Source organism: Jatropha curcas, chromosome 5, assembly GCF_041381405.1.
Source record: "Jatropha curcas cultivar XTBG-Jc1 chromosome 5, XTBG_Jcur_1.0, whole genome shotgun sequence".
NCBI lineage: Eukaryota > Viridiplantae > Streptophyta > Magnoliopsida > Malpighiales > Euphorbiaceae > Jatropha > Jatropha curcas.
This window is the reverse complement of record NC_143155.1, coordinates 19,760,338-19,786,353: the sequence shown is the minus strand read 5'-3', so window position 1 is coordinate 19,786,353 and position 26,016 is coordinate 19,760,338. Positions and strand designations below refer to the sequence as shown.

The following is a 26,016-nucleotide window of genomic DNA, read 5'->3' as shown; positions in this document are numbered from 1 at the left end:
TGGACAATCAATATATCATGGATTAACAAATGATAAAGGAAAGTGCTTGCCAAATTTTCATGAGGTTTTTCACACTAGTATAGAACTTTTAGTAAGGTCGCATTATGACAAGATAAAGCCTAACTATAATGTTCAAAAACAAGGACAGCAGAGCTGAGCAAGAAGTTTTCTATTATTTGCTAATAGGATGAAGCATGCTATAGCCATCAGGTAGACGCAGAACCCTACCCCATTGCATATTTCTGGGTCCAGGATCGAGCAGTAGCCTCATACTTGGCTCTATCCGTCTTGTACATGTGAGCAATCTCAGGCACCAGCGGATCATCTGGGTTTGGATCAGTCAGCAGTGAGCAGATGGACAAAAGGACCTAAAAAAAAGAGAGAGAATCATTAATAGCTCTTGTTAGAAGCAAAATGCAAGTCTATCATCAGCTTAATAAAATTAAAATGTCCAAACTATAGCATCCTGTAAGATGGAATAAAGAAACAGTTAGATGGCATTCCATGTGTAAATGACAATAATAATAATAATAATAATAATTGAAAAAATAACAATACCTTGGATATAGTAAGGGCAGGGCTCCACTGCTCTTTGAGAATGTCAAGACAAATGCTTCCATTGCTGTTGATGTTGGGATGGAAGACCTTTGTACGGAAGGAAACCTATAAACGTCCCAACAAGCATTCACAAACAACTTAAAACATGCTATTCAATAATGCACCACAGACAACAAAGGAGAAACAATAGACAAGTTAAACTTCCCCATTCACATAATGAAGAGAGAATTATTTGTATTTCAAAACATCAGACCTATTATTGAAAATCAGCTGATAGCAATTTCACAATCACTAGTGTGCATTAACATACTAGACTCGAAGTCCTTAACATTTTATAAACTAATTAAAATTTGTGAAACCAAATAAAAAAGACACAAAATTACTTCCATTCATTTTGCAGTTTTCAATCAAACTTGTTCCAGGCAAAATAAAAGCAGTAGCGTTAATAATGACAAGTTTAATCTTCCTTTTTTATTTTTTATTTTTTTGTTGTAGATAGGATGATAAACAAATTGCTAAGCAAGATAAAAAAATTTTACCTTCGGTGGCTTGAATGGATAATCTGGTGGAAAATGAATTGAGACAAGAAACACACCACCAGCAAAAGGGCTGTCAGCTGGACCCATGATTGTTGCTTGCCAGTGGAACATATCATCAGCAAGTGGGCCTATAAAATAACAAATCAAGCAAATCTAATCTTGAATTAGGCATGATGAGGCCAGCATATCTCAAGATCATGATTCTTATCGGTACTTGATCCACTTCCACCAGGCTTAATTTCAAGCATCGTTCGCAAATTTATCTTTATGCACATTATCATTCCTCAATTTCAATTTTTCACCTAAAACTCGCTAAACACCTATTAAAGTAATAGTATTACCCCTTAAGACTAATTTGATCAAAAGTGAGTCACAATACTTGTGTAATCTTTATCATACCATTTTATATTTAAATTTATTATTAAAATTTAACAATCATACTTTTAGGATCATTCATAATCCCTACTAAACTCTTTCTCTCTCCTCCAGTTCTTTCTATAAAATTGTGCTGCTTGATAGAGAGTTTCTTTTTCGACATGATTTTGTTTGGAACCCAACACAAAGGACAGTAGCATTGCTCTAATAGATGTTTAGAGAGTTTTAAATGACCTCATAATGTGGACGAGTTATGTGTTGAGGGACAACAGATAACATTAAGCCACTTGCAACATGAATATTCTAAGATGAACTGGTCAAATTTCTGCTATGAACACAAGCGTAGCTAGCAAACAATATGTGCTTGAAAATGCACTAATCAAATTTCTCATTAAAAGTTCTCTCTAATAATCACCTCTCTCTTATTGTTTCTTGTTTCAACAATGTATAAGAAAAATTAAAACTTGGATACACATCAACATGTATTGGTTTTATAAAATATAATCCCAAATATGATTAGTGCATTTCTAAAATCAAATTTCTCAAAATTATGCCAAGACAAAAAGACAACAGTTTTCAGGAACCATATGATACTAAAGAAACAAACCAGCACTGCATGAAGCTGGAGGGTCACGCTGCAGATCCTTCAATTCCTTGTTAATTCGTTTTGAAGCCATCACAAATTCTATGAAATTTCAAAAATAAAGTTCAGTTTACTAACTGCATAAAAACTTAAATTTAAAAAATCAAAAAATTCAGCTGGATTGAAATGATCAATTCAATAATACTAATGGTAAGTATAATTGTAAAACAAAAAGAACAAAAAATTCTCAACTAACATGTATTTCTCAATATTAATATATTAAAAATGGCAAAATAAACAAATTGGGTCTATGCATAAAATATCTTCAAATATGGACATCCAACATTCATTTGATACCAATTATATAATTTTACTATGAGATACTGCATCTCCCCCTTCTATGAAACCAAACACCCCAAAATCAATAATTCCATCAATTTTGCATTGTTTCAGCAACCAAACAAAGGGCTGACTCTAAGAATCACACATATCACAAAAAAGAAGACAAGCTCTGACATGCCAAGCAACTTGAAGATCTATATATTGAATAATCAATAAAATATAACAAAAGCCACTCCAAATATACATGCAAAAAATAACTTATTTCCTATAAAAATTATCATCAACAAGTACTGTTCATCAATAAAACAAATTTTCCTAGAAATAAAACAAATTTTCCTAGAAACACAATTCAGCAGAAGTTTAAAAAAAACTTCAAAAAAAATCAGCAATCAAAATCAAATATACATGCAAATAATTATTATTTCCTAAAAAAAATCACATCAACAACTACAGTTCATGAATATAAACAAATTGTCCTAGAAATACACAAAATTCTGCAAAAATTGAAAAAAAAAAATCAACAATCAAAATCACAAACCTCTACAGCAATTCAATATATTATAATTAAAATTAAAAAGCAAAAAAAAAAAAAAAAAGAAACAAGGGCTTCGATTTCGACTTTGATTACCTGTTGATTAGGGTTTGATAGTTATGCTCCGTCTTCCGTTAAAGCTAGGAATAGGTAAAATGAGAGTCGAGAGTGTTTGTTTTCTGTGTGTTTGCGTACATAAAATTGAGAGAGGAGACTAAAGTTAAAAATTTAAAAAAAAAAAAAAAAAAAAAAGGTGAGAATTTGTACAGGTACACACAGTTGGTGCCTCGTGGCGGTGACCCTCTGCCACGAATGCAGGTTACTTGTCACAATCTCAGTGGGCTTGTTATTTTATTTTAGTGGTGTCGTGTATGATTCAACCGGCTCATGGGTTGTCAAAGCAGGGATGGAAACAGAGCGAATATCTTCCTGTACCCGGCTTGCTCCTTCCTGAATGATAAGATTAAACGGTGACGGATTTTCTTTTTCGTGTTACATATAAAATGGATACTTGTAGGTACCTTACCCGTATCTATCCATTTATTTATTCTTTAAGAGAATTCATTTAATTATTTTAAACAGATTTTGAATTCCGATAGTTAAATTATATTATTCCTCCAAGAAGATTTAAATAGGTATTTGACGACTTAGTTAAATAAGTTTAAAATATGTACCGCTGAGATAAAAATTTGTAAGTATTAGCCTCACTTTCGTTTCCCTTTCCATGTTCAACGTATAATTCTAAAAAAATTAGTTCAAGTTTATTCGATAAATTTAATGAGTTAAAATTTGAATTACTCATCGAGCTTGTTTAATAAATACACCGACAAATTTTGAAATGACGGAGAATGAGACTCACAAGCTAGTTTGATGGTATGAAATACTTGTAAATGAATTCAAGTTTGAGCATAAATTTATATTCTACAAGCATGCTTAAATTTGAGTATGAGTATCTAAAATCAGCTCGAGCTTAAATTTGTAAACGAGCCATAATATTTTTTTTAATTATAAATAAAGTCCAAACTATATTTAAACTCTAAGCTTGATTTTTGGAACTTGAATATATGATCTCTGACTCCTGAGTTTGGTAAAATTTGACGCATTTACACATGTAATTTTATGTTTGACGAATCAATTTACTTTCAATTTTATGAAAATTTACAATTATATCGTTATTTTTTATAATTTAATCCTAATTTAATAAATTGATCGCAGTTATGCTGTGTCAAAATTTGGAGCAAATTATGAACCTCATCTCTCCTACATGCCAAAAGCAAAACAATAAAACATTAAAATGTGGATGTTTGGTTAACCGTTCTCGAGCTAAAATATAAGAGAATTCACAGAATAATAGAAAAAAAATTTATGAAATAAATAAAATAAAAAATTCAATAATTAAATAACTTATTAAGAAAAAAATATATTTATAATATTATTATAATTTGACAATCAATTTTTTATGAAAATAAAATTACTTATCAACCTATTTAAACTTTCTTCTAACAATTTAAATTTAATTAACTTAGATTTTTATATATAATGTAATATTATAAATTGCCTGCATTATTAAATTGTCTGCCATTGATGCAAGAGAAGAAGAAAAAAGGAAGTGATCGTCTACCATTTATACAAGAGAAGAAGAAGAAGAAGCCTTAAGAACAAACAGCAGGGTAAAAAATATCCAAACAGGAAACAAAAGTGCATCAGATAAAAGGACAAATAAGTAAATCACTAATAAAACTGAAATTATTAGAATTGTTTAGATCAAAGTGACATTTTTTAAATTAAAAACTTTCAAAATCTGATATCTACTATTATATCCCTCCTTATTTAATTGTAGTCTAATTCATATTATTTTATTAATTAATTAATTAAAAAAAAGAAAGAGATAAAAAAGAGACGGCTGCAATTGAGCAAAATAAAAATACTCCTTGAGCGATTATTCATGTATAGAAGGTGGAAAATCAAAAAGTTACGGGACGTGTTTCATTAAGTCTTTTAGTAACGATCAAGGAGTATGGAAAAAAGAAACTAAATTCTGGACGAAAGGTCTGTCTTTATTTTTCCGAAGTATGGTTCATTTACTTTTCTTGTAATTACAAATAATCACGTTTCTGTTACTTTTATAATTACTTTACTAAAGTTTACTATAATTGCACAACTTGTGAAATGTATATATTTGAATCCAAGTCACAATCTAGAAACAATTACTTATTTTGTCTAAAAATATAAGTCGCTTAAAACTTTTGCATAAGAATTAAAAAAGTAATTTATTCTAATAAATTATAACAAAAATAAGTATAATTTGATCAAGTTACCATTTATATTAAAACTAAGAATAACTTGCAAATCTTCTAAAAAAAAACTTATTGAAGATGATTATTATATTTAATATAAATAAAAGTAAAATTAAAAAATATTATTTATTACTTATTTAAATAATCAAAACATATTTTTATTTTGAAATAAAATAATTACGAAGAAAAGACTCATATTTTGGTGCAGGAAGTAATTACAACTAACAACTTTAAACCAGCATGACTTGACAACTCAAAAATGATTGGATGAGGATGATCCAAAACACGCCAACCCAACACTGCAGGAACACCAACATTAGCAAGCTCGTCAACCACTTTGTTGCTTTTCGGGAACAATGCTGAAACCTGACCTTCCAAAAACTCTAAAGTCTGCTCAGCAGATTCAATTGCTGACCCACAAAAAACACATCCCATATCCAAATTAAATTACCGATAATTATCGTTACATGTGTTAAAGAAAAAAAGGTTATAAAATAGGTATAGTTTCGCAGATCAAAATATTTAATAAATATAGTTTTATTAATTAAAAAAATTAACAGAAATGATTTTTTTTTATAAAATTTTCACCCCAAAAATTGGTGTCAATTCACCAGATATCATAATCTTTTTAACAAAAGAACATATTCATGTGCACGTCTTCCTTTAATTTGCCATTACAAAATAGATATTTATGGGTTAGAGCTATAAAGCAATATAATATAACGTAGTAGAGAATAGAAATTAATTTCAAATTAAATCTTGTCTATTTGTCTTTGTTTTTAAAATTAAAAAGATAAATCCAGAAAAAGTGGTTTGTTAGTAGCGTAACCAGAAGCGCCAAGTCCGTGAGTACGTGTTGGGTTCACCTAAAAACTTGGTGTTTTCATGACCCCAGCCCAGTTGACTAACTAACACTTCTTTTTTCCTAATCTTTGGCATCCATTCACAATTCTTTTTGCAAATTTTAGTTTCTGATAAGAAACTCTTTTCTGGGTCATCTTTGGTTTTTGTGATTTTCTTTTGGAGGCCATTTCTTGTTAGCTTTTCTTTCTGCTCCACATCATTTGAGGTTCATTTACTGATTCTTGATTTTCTGTTGTCACTTTGGTCTTTTCATAGTTTAATTCTTGATTTTGTTTATAGTTTAGTTTCTATGTTCCTGAATATGTAGTCTGTTATTATTGTTTCATTCAACTTTTTAGTTAGTGTATTTGGTTGTGTAATTATTTGCTGGTTTTATTTCTTAATCTAGGATACAAACAAGATTAGGAGTGGTTTTTTACTTTCCTTTTGTGATCTGTATTAGACAAAATGAATAATTCTGGATTCTGTTATTCTCTGTTTATTTATTTCCTTTTAGGTGAAGAATAAATCTTAGTATGGAAAGCTGTGATATTGGCAAATAATTTGATATTAGTTATCATAAAAATTCATGGGATTTAACATGCTCTTCTTGAGGCAATTAATCAATGTGAGTGTGTTTTAAATTAGATTGTTCTGTCTTCTCAGAATTCTTTAGAAAAGATCAAATTGATTGGTTAAGTTTCAAAGTTTTAATGTGCGCAATAGTAGATATTGATGAGCATGATTGAGCCTGTTCTTTTAGTGTACAGCTAAGAAAGACATATTTAAATAGCAAACCTCATATACAGCTAAATCTGATATGTTAAAAAGAGATACTGAGTGTTCTACTGCGTGAGACTTTCTGCCTTGGGGCTCTAGGCAGGTAGGTAGATGCATTTCCCTTGCATCACCAGAAGGTTGCTTCCGTGATTTGAACCTGTGGCTTCTGAATCAGATTGTACAAGTGGATATTTACAAGTCAGTGCATGCTGAAGAAGATTCTGACTAAGTTTAAACATGGAGTGAGCTATATTAAGCTTCAAATGATAATAATATGATCTTTATTTCCTGAACTTAGTGTTAACTGTTGTGTGAAGCTAAAATTTATTGTTGCATGAAGCATAGTGTAAAGTTATCTAAAGAAAATCGGTAAGCTACAGTTGTGTCCAATATGTTTATTTTGAATTCTCAGCAGATAATCAATTAGCTAAGGATTTTATCACGGGAATGCCCTTCGCTGAATACAGCAATGAAATAGTTATTTATTTTGCAGTTTAAACTGTCAAATGGGTGTCTTCATAGTCTAGCTTAACTCCTATAGAAGCCCCCACTATGGACCTAAACCACAAAAGAATTTAGTAAAGAGGGGTTAAAATTAAGGCAATGATTGACAGAAGTGGATTGAAGTTTAACTTCAAACTGGACCAATGATTATATTTTAATACTCATATGATTCTGGATTTTTCTTTTTTGTCCTTCCCTTGTGGTTTCAACTAGCCTCAGAATTTTTCTAACATCTTCATATGATTATTGGCCCAGGCACATACTGAACTAGAACCCTGCATTTCTTTTTGTCTTGTTGAAAATGGGAAGTGTTAAGGTACAGGATGATTCACCTAGATATTGGATACCAGAAACAAAGCTCGAGGCGAAAATGGTTGAAGCTATGCAGCGAAGGGAAGCTGAAGGATGTGCAATAAAATCTTTCAACAGCATAATCTTGAAATTTCCAAAAATTGATGAGAGCTTAAGGAAATGTAAAGATATCTTTGAGCAATTTGGTAGTAATCCAGCTTCTCTCTGTTTTTCCTGCAAGTATGATTCATTTAGCAGTTGCAAAACATATTGGTTTAAACTTAAATATTGTATTCTTATGGTCTTTATTGATGAAACATGGTTTAGCATCAACATATTCCTTGACTTCAATCTCTGACCTGCACAACAAATTACTGCAGTTAAAAAGAATCCACATATTTTTGTCAATTATTTGCCCTTGAAAGATTATGGAGTCCATTACATGGATTTTACGTTTACAAGAAATTCATCTCCAAAGGACATTACTTCATAGCATAACTTTCTGAAATTTTGGAGAATACTTTTGATATCGGAATATAAATCCTCTTTTTTCTGTGACATATTCATCTAAACAGGCGCAATCAAGCACACTATTTTATACTATAATTACTTTTGTAATGTAAGATTTCATTTTATGTCTTTGTAGATGAGGATTCCAATGGTATAATTGATCGTGAAGAGCTTAGAAAATGTTTCCATAAGCTGGAACTTTCATTTACAGAGGAGGAAATTGATGATCTTTTTTTGGCGTGTGATTTTAATGAAGATATGGGCATGGAGTTCAATGAGTTCATTGTGCTTCTCTGCCTTGTTTATCTTCTTAAGTATGATACTGCTGCTGTTCATTCTGTATCCAACTTTGAGCTATCGTTTGTTGGTATCACCTGACATTTCTCATATTTTAGTAAATAGCTTTTCTGATTGAAATGACAATTTGTTTACTGAATAGCATGGGTTCTCTATTGAGTTTAACTTTACTGGAAGAAGTTCATTCTTCGATTTAATTTTCTTGAAACATAAAAATTTTTATATCTTGGCCTAAAATATTAAATCCATCTTTGTTGGCGGAATAGTTTCAGTCTCCATGGATATGAGCCACATAAAAGGCAGAGAAATGGGTATCGTCATTTTGCCATTCTGTTCCCTACTAACATCAAGTGTTAAATTTATATTTGTGTTCCATGACAACACTAGAAATCAAGGATGGGAATGCCAAATTTGGAAGCTACATTTGAAACACTGGTTAATGCATTTGTGTTCTTGGACAAGAACAAGGATGGTTACGTGAGCAAGAATGAGATGGTTCAAGCAATAAATGAATCAGGTGAACGTCCTTCGGGACGAATAGCAATGAAAAGATTTGGTTAGTTCTCTCTCACTCACTCACTCATTTTATGCATTTACGGGCACGATAATGATAAGAAGATCAATATTCCTATTTCTAAGAAAGAAAATTTCGTTGTGCGTGTATGTTCACATTCGGGACTGAAAATTGCTTATGAATATTGAATTGGAAATGTAGTACCACCTTTCTCTAAAAATGTCGATGCTTTTTGTTATATTACTGAATCTGTTCACTTTGCAATTGCAGAAGAGATGGACTGGGATAAAAATGGAACGGTGAACTTCAAGGAATTTTTATTTGCTTTCACACGATGGGTTGGAATCGACTACACGGAGGACGAGGAATAAGGTGAAGAGAAGGTCTGAATCTAGCTGTCTATGTATGAAGTTGAAATCCACATAGATAAAGGTTCCAGTTGAACTTTTGTTTCCAATAACATGCAGTTGAATTTGAATGTGCAGTAGTAATGTTCATTGCTTCTTAAATTTGTAATGTAAATAGTTTCAGAAGTATAACTCGAATATAGGTCTAATAAGATGCTATTATACTCGAGAATTGTGCATGAAACCAGTTCAGAAGGTTGCATTGGAAAAAAATTGCATTTGTTTAGTGGAATGAATGCAGCAATATTTTAGACAGGTTATGAACATCATCCCTTTCTTTTTATAATATACTTCTTTATATGCAAATTCTTCATCTTTAATTTAGCATTATATATATATGGTTGATAGTTGCAGGACTTGATGATTCTGCATATTGTCTTTGTTCTATATTGTCATTACTAAGAAACGAAACTCATTACCGATTATGTAATTTCAGGAATTCCAAACCTTTGTTATCAAAACCCTTTTTATTTTTCATGTTATAATTTAGAGGATTGGGAGAGGGCAAAGTAGACAAGTTTTTCTATTATCACACTAAAGAAAATAAAGGGGTAAAATTGTCCATGTTAGGACATTATAAGATTCATTTTGGTAAGCTTACCAAAGTGGAATTTAATATAATGTATTTTATAAACAAAACCATTATGCTAAAAATGTATTTAATTAAATTACATTAACATTTCATCGCCATTGCTCTATGTTTTTCTCTACATAAATAGCTAAAAGCCGTCTGCTTATTCTTAACATTTTAACATTCTATTTTAAGAACACCTTTATTTTCATTTTGTAATGTTAAAAAAAAAAAAAAAAAAAATTGCGATTTTTTACTCGACAATCTGATAAACAAAATGATTATCTAAAATTTTGTTAAATATTTTCTCCCATCGAACTCATCCACATTCTTATTGTCACCAAAGTTTGAGCTTACCTTTCGTTAGCAGCCAAAAATCCAGGAACCTGCACAACGCAACAGCAATAATGACAGCAGAGGAATATATAGCGTCAAAAAAGAAAAAGAGAGGAAGAAGAAAAGATGAAAATGGGCAGAAGAAAAGCAAATTCAATTGTCAGAGAAGACGATAAAGACCGCCTTCAAATTCAAATCCATTCTACACTTGATAATACAAAACAAACCATCCCAAAGAAGATGCACAGGACGGATAGATGCTTAGCTCACTATTTGTATACAAACCATACCATTCTTGCATCATCACTATCAAAATTGTCCAATACACGCTTGTAGTAAAGACTAATTTTAATACAGGGGCAGTCTAGGAGTCCAAACTGCCTTAAGCAACATACACAAGCAAACCCCCCCCAACTCAACCAGCCTCCTTACTATGTGATACTGTCATTAAACTCTCCCCAAACATAAGATAAACACACTTATAGAAACAAGTTAGAACTGGCACCCAAGAGTAGTGCCAGTGCCCCGATGGCAGTCGGAGGCAATGGCTGACACAGCGACATCTGTCGCATGCGAACCGCTGATTAATGGCAGGACAAACACACAAGCTCCAAAAGCCCAATTCAAATTGGGGATCCATTACCCCCTGGTCTTGGCCCTCTTCATACCAAGGCTGTTGTGGAACGGAGAAACAGAACCAGACATGGGAGAACCCTCTTCACGAAGGGTACCATTCAACATTGCTAGCTCTCTTAGTTGCTGTTTCTTATAGAAATCATGAGATTCATCCTGTACAAGAAGGGAACATTCAAAAAGTATCAAGGAAAAGTTGCTTGCAACCTAGATCAACACACAAAAGGATGAAGTTACAAACCACAGGCTTCAACAAGTCTTCAAGTATCTCGCGTGCTTGCATTAGGCGAGCATCAACTATTTCGACTGGTAATTCTGCCTCTACTAAGATATGAAGAGGTTCATTCAGATGCTCATACCCCGGTTTCCCTCTCATCATTTCTTCCTTTAAGAAATAAACAATTGTGTGTAACTACTAAGGCCAAATTGAAAGCAATAATTTGCATATATGCACAAAGGGAAAAATCAAAATCACAAAATTTAGTTCATTATGACATTCACGGTCAAAGCCATAATGATATTCAGGAACATGAATAAATACATAATCACATCGAGGAGAAAACAAAAATAGAAACTCAATATTACCCTAGTTGGATCCTTAATGCTACCTCGGCCTCTGATCAGAACACGACACTCGGTACTTGCTTCCACTCGTTTAAGAGAGTTCCCCCTAGGGCCAAGGAGGCGCCCGACAAAGTTGTACTGCGACAAGAATGATGTTAGATAACACAGGTAAGGGAAACTACGACAAAAATAAAAAAAACAGGACACAAATTATCCATACACTAGGATATGTATCAACAGGAATATCCACTCTGATAGTTCTTTTAACAATAAGACCAGATGAGCTGCCTTGTGAACTCAGCCAGTTCTGTGCTGATGAGGGTTGTAATAAACTTGACATCTGCACAACATAATTCTAAATATTGTCAAACCATAATGATATAAACAGCTCGTTGTCCAGCTTTCTATGATGAGAAAAAATGATAAGAAGCTTCAGAGTCGGAGAAACATTAATAGCTTCTTCGGAGCAGCTCTAAAGAATTTGCATGAGGCAGTATGCCAAGAGGGCAGAAAGCAAAACCGTAAAGTAGTAAAGTAAAGTGCATCTTGACATGTACAACAATAAAATGTTCAAAGCAGATGCTCAAGCATAACCACACAAGGAAATGGAAGCTTCTAAACCTAAGAGAAAGTGTAATGGGATCAAAGTCTTAAATGAAGTTTAGAGCCACTAGCAAGCTGAACAGACTCGTTATCTTCTATCTTGCACAAGGCGTCTGGCTTGCTGCTATAGCAACATTGCAGATCAAATACAACATTGGTTAACCAAAAGGTTAGCATTCTGCACAAGTATTAGGACTTCAATTATCTTAGGCCTCCTAAATCAAATAAACTCTGACTCAGTACTCTGCATGTCAGACATCCCAACTAGAAGATGTAGGGCTTTGAAAAAGTTTTATGTGATATATCTCCATAGTTTGTCAAAATTAGAACGGAAAATCATGTTCGAGTCTCCATGAAACTTTAGACAAAGCTTGGGAAGAACAAGTTAACTAAAAAAGAAATTCTGAAACACATGCTTAAGTTAAGATCTACTTTCATTGGTTGATGATGTTAGCCTCAGACGCATTCTACCTGTCATGAAAAACTCCGCAATTTAAACTACAAACTCAAACAAAGTTAAGGGTTAGCATAAAATGTAAAATATCTAGTCAGGAATGCTTCTAGAAAACAGTAAAATTAGATGGAAAAAGAAGGTTATGTTAATGGTTAGTATCCGTACTTCTGATTGAAACCGTGATGCCCATCCATTTGCATCGGCTCCTCCATTTGAAAATATTCCTCCAGAAGCCAGAGGGCTAGCATGTTCAAGCCCACTTTGACCTAAAACTGATGCATTCCCCAACAGTGTAGTTACACGCAATATTTCTGCTCCAAAAATGTCAATTTTCAAGAACAAGATGTACCAGTTAGCATTTGTTAATAGATTGGTTAGCAGTCACCACAAAATGGAGAGACAAGACGGATTGTTAACTGAGTTAGTTAAGAATCAATGCTTGCCCCATTAAATATATTTAAACTTCAGAAGAACTTTTTCTGATATGAAAAGTTAAGGACCACATAATTTAGTCCTAACCTACCTTATGCATAAATAAGCAAATAACAGAGTTACAAATAATTTGACTAATTAGTTTAACGAAACATAAAATTAACCAATTCACAAAAGATAATCCCGAGCCATGTAACTAGAGATAATCGCAGGGCATTAACGAACCACCAAAAAATACAGCCAGAATAAAACAAGCACCATAAAGAAATTCCTCACCACCAAGTGTTAGTACCTGTATATATGAAAGTTGGTTCCATGTGTTTGACAGAATGGCCAAAAGAACAGCAAGTGTTAAAAATAAGACATTCCATGCAACAAAGACAGAGGTTTAGGAGGAAAATCAAAATGGAAAAAGAAAGCCATTACAGAAACCTGCCAATCCAAGTCCCTCTTTTGGCAATAAAGTCAGCATTCCAATTTGGTGAGTATATATGCTACAATTTCTATAACAAAACCCAGCAGATGCTTAGTTGACATTAACCGCCGAAGTTCTCAAGACTTCAAAAACTTCTCTGCAGATTCCACAGATTTCAAACATATGTCTGCCTAATTAAATTTTAGAGAGTCTTCCTTTTTATTTTATTCAGTAAATATACAAAGGCAGTGTTTATACCAAACATTGCACAACATATAAATCTTCAATAACTTATGGTAAGGATCCTATTAGATCATGTCTGGTGCAGAAGACAGAACAGGGCAAATAAGAATGAGCTAATCTCCGTTTGTCTTGCATTGAATGCATTTTTGTTCTGTCCTTCACAGGCTTAGCTTGTCAATGACAAAAGTAAGAAGTTAAAATTTTCTATTTTTCCCCAGAATTTTCTCTGTAGGATGTTTACTTCTTGTATCTGCATTTACAAAGGATGAGACAACTTTTGACTCGTTTCCTCTGGTATCATTATATCCACTATTGTCTCATTCCTACCACCAAAAGTAGCCTTAGGTGTTGCAAAGATCTAGCAATCCATATGACTCTAAAGTTACAAAAATCCATTTTCTGTCCCTAAATTAAGTTACATTGCATACATATTACATCTACTTGTCCAAAAGACTTCAGTTTCTACAAGAGGCATTAAGATGCCTTCATATATGCCAATGGAAATAGAAGCAAATTTACAGAGGAAGCTAGATAGCCAAAAGTTCATCCATTCTGTGCCTTTGCACACAATCACACTATCTACAAACGATAAGTCCATCCTCTTCCATCGACCCCTATCATCTCAAATGCTTAAAGGATTCCAAAAGTGAACCATCCAAACTATCAAATAAGGCAAGAAACCAAACACCAACGGATCCAATAACATCAAAGATTTAAAAACCCATAAGCAACGAATAAATCTACAAAGTCAAGCACATTAACCTACACCATGTGCGAATTGTTATGACTCAGATAATTTCCCAAGTTTCTCAAGAATGCGAGTCACCTATATGCATGTCAATGCAACTCAATGATAGCATGTTCTCAGTTATTAAAAATACTAAAGGAAATTCCTTTCATGTCAAGCTTAACGAATTATCACAGTAGCAAAATTTTAGCTCCTCTAATAGTTTCCTTTCAGTGCCAAAAATTTGTGCTCATTCAACAAGATATTACCAAAATCAGAATAAACCAAATTTACAATTCCCTAAAACCCATCATCATTTCATGCTTATGAAGATGTTAACAGCAATTTGCGAGTTTGTCATGCACTTAAAGCCAAAGGATTCACATAAAGTAGTTAAAAGCGTAAGCAGCAGCCAAAGTGATGCATCCCCCATCGCTTCAAGCGCAAAGAGCAAAAAAAAATGCTCGCTTTATTGAAGTGCAAAATTATTTAAAAAATTACCTAATTATATAAATAAAAAAAATTCAGCACCTAATAGAGGGCAGCCATGATCAATGTCGAAAAAATAAAGTTAAATGTAAAAGAAAAATGATGGATTAAAACAAGAATTAAAAAAAAAGGTCAATAATTAGAGCAAAAAAGGTCAATAATTAAAGCGTTAAAGGGCTGAAAGTTACAGTCAGATTATAAAAACAAAGTTCAGTCATGAAAATAATTTTGTGAAAATTTAGTATTGGAAAATTCGAACTCTGAAAAAAAAAAAGGCAGTATTGGAAATTCAACTTTGAAAAAAAAATCCGGTCTTGCGAAAAATTCAATATTGGAATTGAAAAAATTCAGTATTAGAAAAAGATTCGGAATTGGAAACAAAATTCAGTATTAGAAAAAGATTCGGAATTGGAAAAAAAATTCAGGTTGAGATGAAAGTGATTGATGGGAGAAAATTCAGACTGAAAGATCATAGTTCATAGACGGAATGAAGAATTAGGGACAAAATTTTTGAAGGCTGAAAGTTATTGGCGTAGAGTGGAAAAAAAAATTTTAAGTAGAGTCTTGAGAAAAAGAAGAAAGATTAATAAAAAATTGTGGTTAAAAAAATATGTACCTGCTGTGGGACGACTAGTGAAGAACAATTTCTCCAAAGTCCAAGTCTAATTGAAAAGTAAAATACCCTGTTTGTTTAATTGTTTCAATTTGTCTCCAAGTCTATGGTCACTGAAGAGTCATTAGGAAGTGAAAAGACTCTAAAACACTTTGCGGTTAAAAAACATATGTACCTGCCGTGGGACCACTAATAAAGAACAATTTCTCCAAAGTCCAAGTCTAATTGAAAGGTAAAATACCCTGTTTTGTTTAATTGTTTTAATTTGTCTCCAGAGTCATTAGGAAGCGAAAAGACTCTAAAACACTTACTTTTTAGTACTTAAAAAAATCCCTAAAACTGAAGGCTTTACTCGATTTGCACTTGATATAAGGCACGGCCAAGCGCAAAAGGCCCTCGCTTCATTGAATGCGCCTCCCTTTTGATATTTAAAAGCACTTTTCTACTTGACGCTTCGCATCATTGCTTAAGCGAGTGCTTTTTGACACATTTTAATATACCCTTTTCCTAATCATGTCTATAACAATTGGGGGTCATATGCATTTCAAAAAAGATGGTGTAGCCATGGAGGTTTATGTTCTAACTCACTAAAGAGAGAGCACAGAATCATGCAACTTGCTGACCCTTAAAGTTATATGTACCAGAAACATTTTAAATATGATCCTCATTAAGCATTTTGCATACATTGAATTGCTAATTACATACCTAAACACGATTACTGCAAAATGAAAAAGAAGCTAGAGGATAAGAGATCTAATCACCTTCTTTTATCAGTTGCTTGATTTACTGGAAAAAACAAATATGGTTTACAATTTGTTCCCATACGTTCAACTAACATTTATATATTAGAAGTTAGAGCATCACGATCTAACTCCCCATACACAAGCAAAGAGAAATATTTACACCATAATTCATGTATTGCCTCTATCACTATAATAGACTACAATGGACAAGTGACTTTATGAAACTCACCCTGGTTTAACAATCGATAGGTATGAGGGAGCACAGGCATAAATGGACTAAGCTTGTGACGCTCTGCTAGTAACTCTGAAAGATATCTGCAATTGAAAAGAAACAAAACACATTCCATTAACCATGCTCTGTTAAAAATAAGAAGTTTGTAGCTAGTTCATTATAGCAAATATATTGATAACAGAATATGACTGAAAAGAGGGATCAAGGAAATGATTGTAAATCACAGCATTCTATAAGGAACCAACATCATCTTATATCAGTGATCTGAAGCTTCAGAAGCCATTAAACCATTCCAAATTTCACCGCAATTACAGTGGGTGAGAAATCAAATGTAATACAAAAACACATAGATATAGGAAGAGCAGCATGATCAGTTAATAAAGTAGTAAAGTACAAATGAAATTCGGTGCACAATGGACAAATAAAAAGTTTGATCTGAATGAAGTTATAAACCACTGAGTCTGCTACTAGTCTAGCAAAATCAAATAACACTAGATCATACACAGTGAGTAATACTCCGACCAAAAAAAAAAAAAAAAAGAACTAACAAATCTTATTGAATCAAACTCGAACACACTCGATCATATAAAAAACCTAGATCCCTAGTTAACAAATGAGAGTAAAACGAAAATGATGATCTAGATCTGCGATAGAAAAGTTACTTTTCTTGCTCCACAATAGCAGAGGAGGCGGAGCGGAGGCCAGATAGATGGGGAGAGTGAGGGGCGGACGGAGAAGGAGAATAGGCCATGTAGCGGCCGCCGCCACCGCCGCCTGATGTGGTCATTTTATTAATACTCCAATCAATCTCCGTGTAAATATCCGTTTTGGCGGATTTTCTTTGAAAAATTTTATAATAGATAGATAGAAAGATAGAGTAGGATAGGAAGATCCCAGTAGCGATCGACGAGCGAGAGGGTGTACGAGTAATGATTTTTTGATCTTGTGGTTATGGTTGTGGCTGGTGGGGTGATCCCGACCAGACGCTTCTCTCTATCTAGCGTCGGTGCAAATCTACTACTACTATATATATACCTAGTTATTATATTCTTTTTAATTTCATTTTTTACTCTTTTTTCTTTTTTTTTTTTTTTTTTTTTGAAAACGATTTCAATTTTTACTTTACTGTAACACTGTTATTATCATAATACTATTATCATGTATTTTAATTTGCTGTTTTTTACAACTTGCTAATTAAATACAAATATTTTTTACAATAAATTTAAATATAAATATCAGAATTACTAACTGGATTTAAATATTAATTCTAAGTATTATAATGATAATAATAATAATAATTGAGCTCAAGTATTATTCATTTAATGTTATGATTTAATTGTAACACTAGGATATTTAAGTTTAACTATCATTTCTTTTAATGTTAATTATAAAATATTAATTTTAAGATTTTTAATTGAGTTGATAAGTTCAAATATTAGTTTCTTAACTTTAACAAAATATTTGAATGGAAAACAGTAGTTTCAAATCTTATATTCAAACCATGTTTTGCATATCATCAATATAAAAAATTTTTCAAAAAATTCAAAATTCATAAAATTTTAATTACAATTATGAATTTCTTAAGCTTTCAATTTTATATATTGTATAATTTTATTACTAAAAATAAGACCTTTGCTATTTAAAATTTTTTTGAAAGTGAGCAAAGCAGACACTTTTATTGAGACTAATAAAAAGGTAATAAGGTAATAAAAAAGTAATAAGCAACGTGGAATTAATTCCGCATTTGAAAAGAAATATGTTTATAGAAAGCCATAACTAACATATGGATTATAAATTCATGTATTCGCTTGTCTTCGAATCCATCTAACAGCGATGTTAGACCTAAAAGTTAATAAAGTTTTAAAATCATTTATAACCTATCAAATTATGAAAAGTCAAGTGAAAAGAAATTTAACATGTGAATAAGAAATTGACAGTTTGTATAAATGGTACATACAGTGTTATACTCCCCCTCTTCTCATAATGTCAAATTAGCTTGTCGACGGAATATTATAATTTGATAACCAAATTTTTATAAAAATAAAATTATATTTTAATCAATTTAAATTTAATTAACTTAATTTTTTTATATAATATAATATCATAAAACTATATGTATTACCAGAATATGAAAAACCAATATTAACTATTATAATAACTAGTATATTAATTATTGTTTAAGAGCATCATTTACAATTTTGGTATTTTTCTTTTTTTAATTTTTTTAAAGTCTATGAGCATTTAATTAATTTTTGATTTTCTTTTAGAAAAAAATTCTTTTAATATACTATATGGTTTGCTAATATAACGTCTTATATTATTCAAACAATAAATTTTATAATATATTTTTAATAAATAATAATAAAATTATTTATTTTTTGTAGAGTAAGTTACATGTATGAAATTACAACCAATTAAATTAAATATTTATTAAAAATAATAATTAAACATATTTATTTTTTACTATATTTAATGTGTATTTTATTTAGTACTACGATATAACCAATCAAAATTAAATTATCTTTATTTTTTCTACCAATAAAATTAAAATCCTTAAATATATTATATTTTTACCATATTTAATATGTATTTTATATAATATAATATAACCAATCAAAATTAAATTACTTTTATTTTTGCTACCAAGAAAATTAAAATCCTTAAATATATTATATTCTTACCATATTTAATATATAGCTTATTTAATATCTATCAAATAGTACTACAATATTATATTGTATTACCATATAATATGTGTATATTACCATAATATGCATATATTACCATATTTATTGTCATATAATATGGATATATTACCATATTTAATATATACATTATATACCTTATTTAATATTATATTATATGGTTTAGATTTCAAAATTATTAGTTCCAGTTATAAAAAAGATGGAATCAAATATTATTATCATATTTTATATAATTTATTATTTTATTAAATATAATTTAGATTTAAATAAAAAATTAATATAACCAATTAAAATTAAATTATCTTTTTTTTTTCAATCAATCAAATTAAAATTCTTAATGATATTTTTGTTAATCCAGATGTTTTTGGCAATATCAATATTCTCCCACCCATCCTCACTTCTATATATTACTATTTTTTTTATAACGTGCGTTGCACATAAACTAGTCCTTTGTACTCATTTAATTTTTTTATTTATATAAATTAAAGCATAAATTTTTATTTAGATTAAAATAAATACAATAGTTATTTATATTACACTTTGCCCTAAAAAATAATGCTAATTCTATGTACTTAGTTCTATTTTATATAATAAAGTGGCCTCAAAATAAAATTTAATATGACTCTTAAATCTAATATTAGCCCCTAATTTATATATGCGGATTCTTAAAATTTTAATAAGTGTCCAGAAAGTACATCAAGTTATCATTCAATCCCCAATCACATGTCCCGCAACCCTAAATCAAATATATATATATATTTATATATGATGGAAAGGTCAAAAAATAAAAAATTATTTATAGTAAAAAACAAGAAATGAAAAAGTGATTTGAATTGTTTAAAAATAGCACACACAAGCCAAAATGCTAGCGGCAATCACTTTGACTATAGTGAGAGTGTTATTTAGTGCACTAGAAAAATGAACATATTCATGTACATGGATCCTTGAAACCTCAAAAAAAAAAAAAAAAAAAAAAAAAAAAAAAAAGACCTAAAACAGAAATATATAGCTCTAATTTTTTTCCAGTTTTCCAAACACTATTTTCCTTCGAGTCAAACAAATTTAGGATATAAGAGAAAAAAAAATCAACAAATTAAAAATATTTAATTATTAAGAGACCATCTATTTATTGCAATGGATATGCAAATCTCTTACTAAATGAAGGTGATAGTAGTTATAAATTGATTCAATAATAGAAAACAAAATAAAAATAAAAAATTATTTCCATAAGTCAATGTGTAATAAGAAATAAATTACTTTTAAAAATTACCAATTTAAATCTTAAACCCCTCCTTCAACTCGAAAGGCATGATTTAATGAAATTTGATTTTTATGAAAAAAAAATGAAAAGATTAAAACCAAGTTAAAAAAATATATAACATTGAGCGATTCTCTCTTTCTCTCAAAACCTAAAACCTAACAATTCTCTTTTTTTTCTTCCACGAGTGGCCACTGATGAGCTCTCACCGGTGGTCACCTCTTTCTTTTTATTTATTTTTTTGCAAATAATCTTCAGATCTATTTCTATATTTGAGTGATTGTCACTCAAATATTGGGATTTATTATTGCCCATATTTTGGGATTTTGTTCACAGATTTTCTGAGTTATTATTATCCATATTTTGGGATTTTGTTATGAATTATTGTTTTCACTATTATGGTAATTTTGTCTAGCGTCTTTTATTATTTGGATAGTTATGTAGAAAAAAACTGCAGATTTCCTCTCAAATAGAAGGAAGAAATTTGAAAGTAATCAGATCGGACTTGTAGAAAGACCATGTAGTCGAATAGCGGCTATGAATAGCCACCAAGTGAAGCAAGAGATCACCTATGGAACAAATATTATACACTGTCAACTCGATCAGATACTTCAAATCAAGATTGTATTTTTTTTATTCTTTGTATAAGAGGTTTATTATTAGACTTCCTATACAAAAATATAAAATATATTGATTTGTACCCCATATGTGTATACAGTTTTTGATAGTGTTAATTTTTATAATGTTTTTATTGTAACTTTTACTAAGATTTCTAGCAATTTTTATTTATCTAAATTAGTTTTTATATAATATTGTTATGTTTTTATTTAAAAGCTTTCTTGAAATACAACTCACTTGATTTTTGAGGAAAAGTGTAGGATTTTGCAAGAAAAGGACAAAAATAAGGCAAAACATGATTAGCATGCCCCAGCCCGTGCTAAGGCGCACGGCCGTGCCAAACACAAGGCAAATCAAAGCAAAGAGCCAGAAGGCGCACGCCCTAACCCATGCTAAGGCACACGCCCATGCCTCAAATGCCTCGGACTTCCAGAGAGATGCACGCCCCAAGTCGTGCCAAAGAACACGCCCGTGCACGCACTGGAGACAGAAGCTTGGCCCGTGCAGCTGAAGCACGCCCGTGCTACACAACTTCCAGACTTCCAGAAGAGTGCACGCCTACAGCCGTGCCAGTACGCACGCCCGTGCCCTGGAACTCCCCCAGACCGTGCGGAACCGCACGGCCCGTGCTGAAAGCCCCAGACCTCCAGAGCCTGGCATGCCCCAGACCGTGCCAGGCAGCACGCCCGTGCCAATCAAGAAAACTAAAATTTAGTCAAAAGTTGCCAGCCAAATTCCACCAAATTATGGAGCAAATCTTGGACAACTTTCCTCACATGCAAACCAAGATCAACCCTATGCACATGGGTGAGTCATGATTAAAGAAAATGGAGACCTAAAAGAGAGCTTTACAACCTAACAAAAGAAGACTTTAATCATTAAACCATATGGAATCCTATATCAAAGAAGTCTATATAAAGAAGAGGAGAGTTCATCTCAAGGATCATCCCATCCCACACATTGCACTACACTCCACTCTACATCTATTCTCTCTCTCATTCTATAGCTTGTACATAGTTTCTCTTTTAGAAGCTAGGCATTCAAGAGTTGTGAAAAGTTTCAAGGAAGCCATCCAAGCAACTTATCACTAGTTCTTATTTCTAAACTCTTAATCTTGTTTATTTCTTTCATTATCTTTGTTGATTATAGAATATTTATCAAGTATTGTTGAGTTTTATTTAAGTACTATGTGGAACTAAATTCTTATACTAGGGGGTTTGATGTAGCTTAATCTCTTTTCCAATTTATGCAATTAGATTTATTTTTCCTTATTCAAGTTATGATTTATTAATGAACTTAATGCTTCTAGGCAGAATTTTCCCCTAGATTGAATTATTTCAATTATCACTATCAGAAGAAGGATCTTTGATATGAAAAGAGTTAATAAAACACATGAGAATAATAACTTGATGCGGAAGTTATATGGTTTGACTCATGGGGGGTTTTTACAATTTATCAAACTTAAATTGTAAATTCTTAAACAACTACATAGCTTAATGATTTAATTCATATTTGATTGCGCTGTTGGAAGATAGGTAATTAAATAGAATTAAAATAGCTAGCAATACATTGGAAGAACTTGTTAGTGAATTCAGAGTTGTTTCCCCTACCTGAATAATTAAATTGATTAATAAACTAATGAGATAAATTGGAAAGAATTAAGTGAAATCAAAATCCCTAGTAGTTTCAACCCCTTGATTCCTTTTAATCAATTTTTGTTTACTTGACTCTTGTTTATTTTACATTTATAAAAACAATTCTCTCAATTATAGTTTAAATAATAACAAGATAACATAATTTTGGTATTTGGATTACAATCCACATGGAAACGATATCTTACTCATCATATATTACTTGTAGCGATTCGTACACTTGCGAAATAAGCTATCAGTTTTCAATTAATGAAATTTATAGTTTGGTTTTTTTTAAAAAAATATATATATACAATCAAATTATACAAATATAAAGAAAAATAATATTAAAATAAAATAATATTTTTTTTCTTTTCTTTCTCCCCCTCCAAAAATAAAATCTTTTAAATTACAATCAAAAAATTAAATTAAATATTTAAAAATAACTTTGAAAAGTTCAAAATTTTAAAATTTTCAAATGCATTATTATCATATATATTTATTTAAATAAAATAAATTTAAAAAAGTTAAAACTTAAAAATTTTTGAACGGCTTAATTATCTACAATATTTATTTAAAAATTAATTTTAACAAAATATACCCAATCAAATCAAAAAAATTTAAAATATTAATTTTTTATAAACCAAAATGTAGAAAAAAAATATAGAAATTTAAAAATAAATATGTTCCTTAAAAAATAAATTAAAAATTAAAAATCTTCAAAGGCATGTATATTTAAAAATAAATTTATAAAAAAATCCAACCAAATTATAAAAAATAAAAAATAAATAAAAAATCAGTCCTAATCAAAATATTTTAAATAACAATCAAATATTATATATTTTTTTAGTATGTTTTTCTTATCTTTATCTCTCTCCTAATCAAAATATTTAAAATTACAATTAAATATTATAAATATTATTTTTTAATTGGATATAACTAAAATTATTTTAGAATATTTTAAATTCCACCAAGAATACTATCAGAAAAACCATTATTCCCTCATATTCTCATAATTATTATTATAGATTAATTAGATAATATATGACTTAGATTATTGATATTTAGAAAATAAATATTCATAAGTTCTTAACTAAAATTTCATATGTTATATTACTTTCTGATTTTTCCTGTTCTGAAAAAATAAATGTTTTAGTGATATAATATTGCCTATGTAGCTCTCACAATACACCAATCTACACTAGTAACACTAACGCTCCAGTATAGAACAACAGCTCCATCCTCCATTATCGTTGGACACAGAGGTCCAATTCTTCTTCAACACTATCATATGTTAGAGAGCGAGTTCCTAAAGGATATTGAACTTAATGGAAAATAATTATTAGTTCAGGTATCAATTGATAAAATTTAAATAATTAGCTAAAATTGAAAACAATATTGAAGTTTAAGCTTTTTGCTTTTATTCAATAGGCCTTTTAAATTGAAATAACATGGTTGATCGGTCGGTATTGGCTTAGTAACGGTCGATCTCACTAATAGTCATATCACCACTTTTCTAACGTCAGTCAGACGAAGGTCGTAATTGGTCCATTTTTCTTATATTTGGTGTATTAGGTGTTTGCTTTTTACAATGTGTAGTAAGACATGAATCTGATACAACTGTATATGCTTTTGACTGCATCTTTAGTTAATTTATGTTTGAAAATTCCATAATGTCATCGGACGTAATTTTAGTATATTCATATATTAAAAATATATTTATTTCTATTACATTCAAGGTCATTTGGAGGAGCAATAGGAACCAGCTTTGGCATTTAGATTCTAAACAGATAGCTAATAACAAATTTAGTGTTTGTTGGTAGCTCTAAACATCCCCGATTTCTTTATATTTCACTATATATATCTTCATTAATCCTCACCCTTTTATTTTAAATATTTTTGTTCAGAAAAATACTATAAGGTATTCTTTAAAAATTTTTTCATACTTTATCTTTTTTTTTTTCCTAGCGTATGTTCATAAATACTCTCGTTTCAACGAAATTTTTATCATTGGTTTAATCCATGATGAGATCATGAACCCGTTCTGGATAAATAAATCCATTAGAATTTAGAAAATACATTTATAGTATATATTTAAATTGATGATAAAATTTAAATATATATATATATATTATGAAAAGTATTAGAATTTTTAATCCAATTGACCCCATTGAAAAGCCATATTAAATAAATGACCATATTGAAAAATACACCAGCCATGGATGATTGATGAGATCTACTGGGGCTTGAAAATCAACTTCCATATATAGACTGGACTTGCAGATAAAAAAAAATTAAATATTTCCTGTCCTGAACTTGCGTTTGTAACTTGAAATGGACAAAGAGCCTTAATTGTGATTAAACCCGATTAATAAGTCCGATAATAGGTCTGGATACCCGTCGCAGACACTCAAAAAAAGAATCAAAATAGAAACTTTTCCACTTTTGTTCCTGTTCTGTTTTTCACTGAGAGCAATAAGATTAATAGATCATAAAATCTGAGAAATGAAATTATTATGAATTTGTATAACTTCACAGAATCAAAATAGTTCCTTCTGTTGCGTCAACTCCAAAATGGGAAGATCTACGGAGTGTGGAAAACATTATGAATTTGTATAACTTACAATTACTTGAACGAGGCTTCCCAAATTATACGTGTTGGTGAGACTTGGGATTAGTGATTCACTCTGTCACTTTCTCTGTAATTTATATTTTCTTTCATCTCAATTATATATTTCCATGGTATCTCATCCCCATATTTTATTTTGGGGCTTAATATAAAAACGGTGTGCTTTGATTATTTTAACTAGGGTAGGTTAAATTAACACAGGTGTTAGAGGTGGATCCCATAATTAATAATTTTCATTTTTGAATTCAGTCCAAATGTAAATTTAAGGTATAATCTATATTATACAATCCATTCGTCCTATTTTATTTACTTGTTATTCCTTTTTTGGATGTTTCAAAATATTTACAAGGTTTCTAAATTTAGATATGTAAACAATTGTTTTTTCCAAAATAACTTTTATTATCTTTCATTAGATGATGAACTTTTATTAATATCTTCAATGAGTTAAATTAACTAAATTCTTAATATGCGTATTTTATTAAACCATGCAAACAAAATGTGGCTGAGGAAGTATAAATTAGACGGCACTTGAATTCATTTTTTAGGAAAAAAAATGACTGATATTATTCTTAGAGATAAAGTTTTGTAGGCAATTTAAAATAATTCGAATACTTGATTTCTATTTTTCTAGAGATTTATCTGATCGGAAGTCTATAATTAAAAAATATATTAAAACATAATAATTAATTTATCATTGCATATAACATATTTGAATCCTTTTGAATTGCACACATTTAAATCCTGGAAA

At 30.5% G+C, this 26,016-nt stretch overlaps 3 protein-coding genes across 3 annotated transcripts; 1 reads left to right on the top strand and 2 right to left on the bottom strand.

The window, feature by feature from the left end:
- Positions 1 to 3,165, bottom strand: UBC30 (ubiquitin-conjugating enzyme 30). The gene is made up of 5 exons (XM_089721943.1): positions 3,026 to 3,165; positions 2,080 to 2,157; positions 1,098 to 1,225; positions 559 to 663; positions 1 to 368 (listed from the first exon to the last, which is right to left on the bottom strand). The coding sequence occupies exons 2-5, from the start codon at positions 2,147 to 2,149 to the stop codon at positions 225 to 227; spliced, it is 447 nt and encodes a 148-aa protein (XP_089578069.1). The 5' UTR covers positions 2,150 to 2,157; positions 3,026 to 3,165; the 3' UTR covers positions 1 to 224.
- A 2,869-nt stretch (positions 3,166 to 6,034) lies between these two features.
- On the top strand, positions 6,035 to 9,678 carry LOC105635689 (Calcium-binding EF-hand family protein). Its single transcript, XM_012218765.4, has 5 exons — positions 6,035 to 6,295; positions 7,609 to 7,850; positions 8,291 to 8,493; positions 8,839 to 9,007; positions 9,236 to 9,678. Exons 2-5 carry the CDS (start codon positions 7,655 to 7,657, stop codon positions 9,334 to 9,336), a joined length of 669 nt encoding a protein of 222 aa, XP_012074155.1. The 5' UTR covers positions 6,035 to 6,295; positions 7,609 to 7,654; the 3' UTR covers positions 9,337 to 9,678.
- Positions 9,679 to 10,780: 1,102 nt separating this feature from the next.
- Positions 10,781 to 17,426, bottom strand: LOC105635690 (RNA-binding KH domain-containing protein). Its single transcript, XM_012218767.4, has 7 exons — positions 17,090 to 17,426; positions 16,425 to 16,510; positions 12,699 to 12,844; positions 11,697 to 11,816; positions 11,498 to 11,614; positions 11,154 to 11,297; positions 10,781 to 11,068 (listed from the first exon to the last, which is right to left on the bottom strand). Exons 1-7 carry the CDS (start codon positions 17,212 to 17,214, stop codon positions 10,919 to 10,921), a joined length of 888 nt encoding a protein of 295 aa, XP_012074157.1. The 5' UTR covers positions 17,215 to 17,426; the 3' UTR covers positions 10,781 to 10,918.
- Positions 17,427 to 26,016: the final 8,590 nt, after the last annotated feature.

Bases quoted from the DNA above. Each gene is read 5' to 3' on its own strand.
- UBC30 (XM_089721943.1), bottom strand. From the start codon at position 2,149: ATGGCTTCAAAACGAATTAACAAGGAATTGAAGGATCTGCAGCGTGAC. The intron at 1,226-2,079 runs GTTTGTTTCTTT...GTTATTTTATAG, and splicing joins TCCAGCTTCATGCAGTGCTG to GCCCACTTGCTGATGATATG. The intron at 664-1,097 runs GTAAAATTTTTT...GGACGTTTATAG, and splicing joins ATCCATTCAAGCCACCGAAG to GTTTCCTTCCGTACAAAGGT.
- LOC105635689 (XM_012218765.4), top strand. From the start codon at position 7,655: ATGGGAAGTGTTAAGGTACAGGATGATTCACCTAGATATTGGATACCA. The intron at 7,851-8,290 runs GTAGTAATCCAG...ATGTCTTTGTAG, and splicing joins AGATATCTTTGAGCAATTTG to ATGAGGATTCCAATGGTATA. The intron at 8,494-8,838 runs GTATCCAACTTT...TGACAACACTAG, and splicing joins ATACTGCTGCTGTTCATTCT to AAATCAAGGATGGGAATGCC.
- LOC105635690 (XM_012218767.4), bottom strand. From the start codon at position 17,214: ATGACCACATCAGGCGGCGGTGGCGGCGGCCGCTACATGGCCTATTCT. The intron at 11,817-12,698 runs GTACGGATACTA...TATGTTGTGCAG, and splicing joins CATCACGGTTTCAATCAGAA to ATGTCAAGTTTATTACAACC. The intron at 11,298-11,497 runs GTAATATTGAGT...TATTTCTTAAAG, and splicing joins GCATTAAGGATCCAACTAGG to GAAGAAATGATGAGAGGGAA.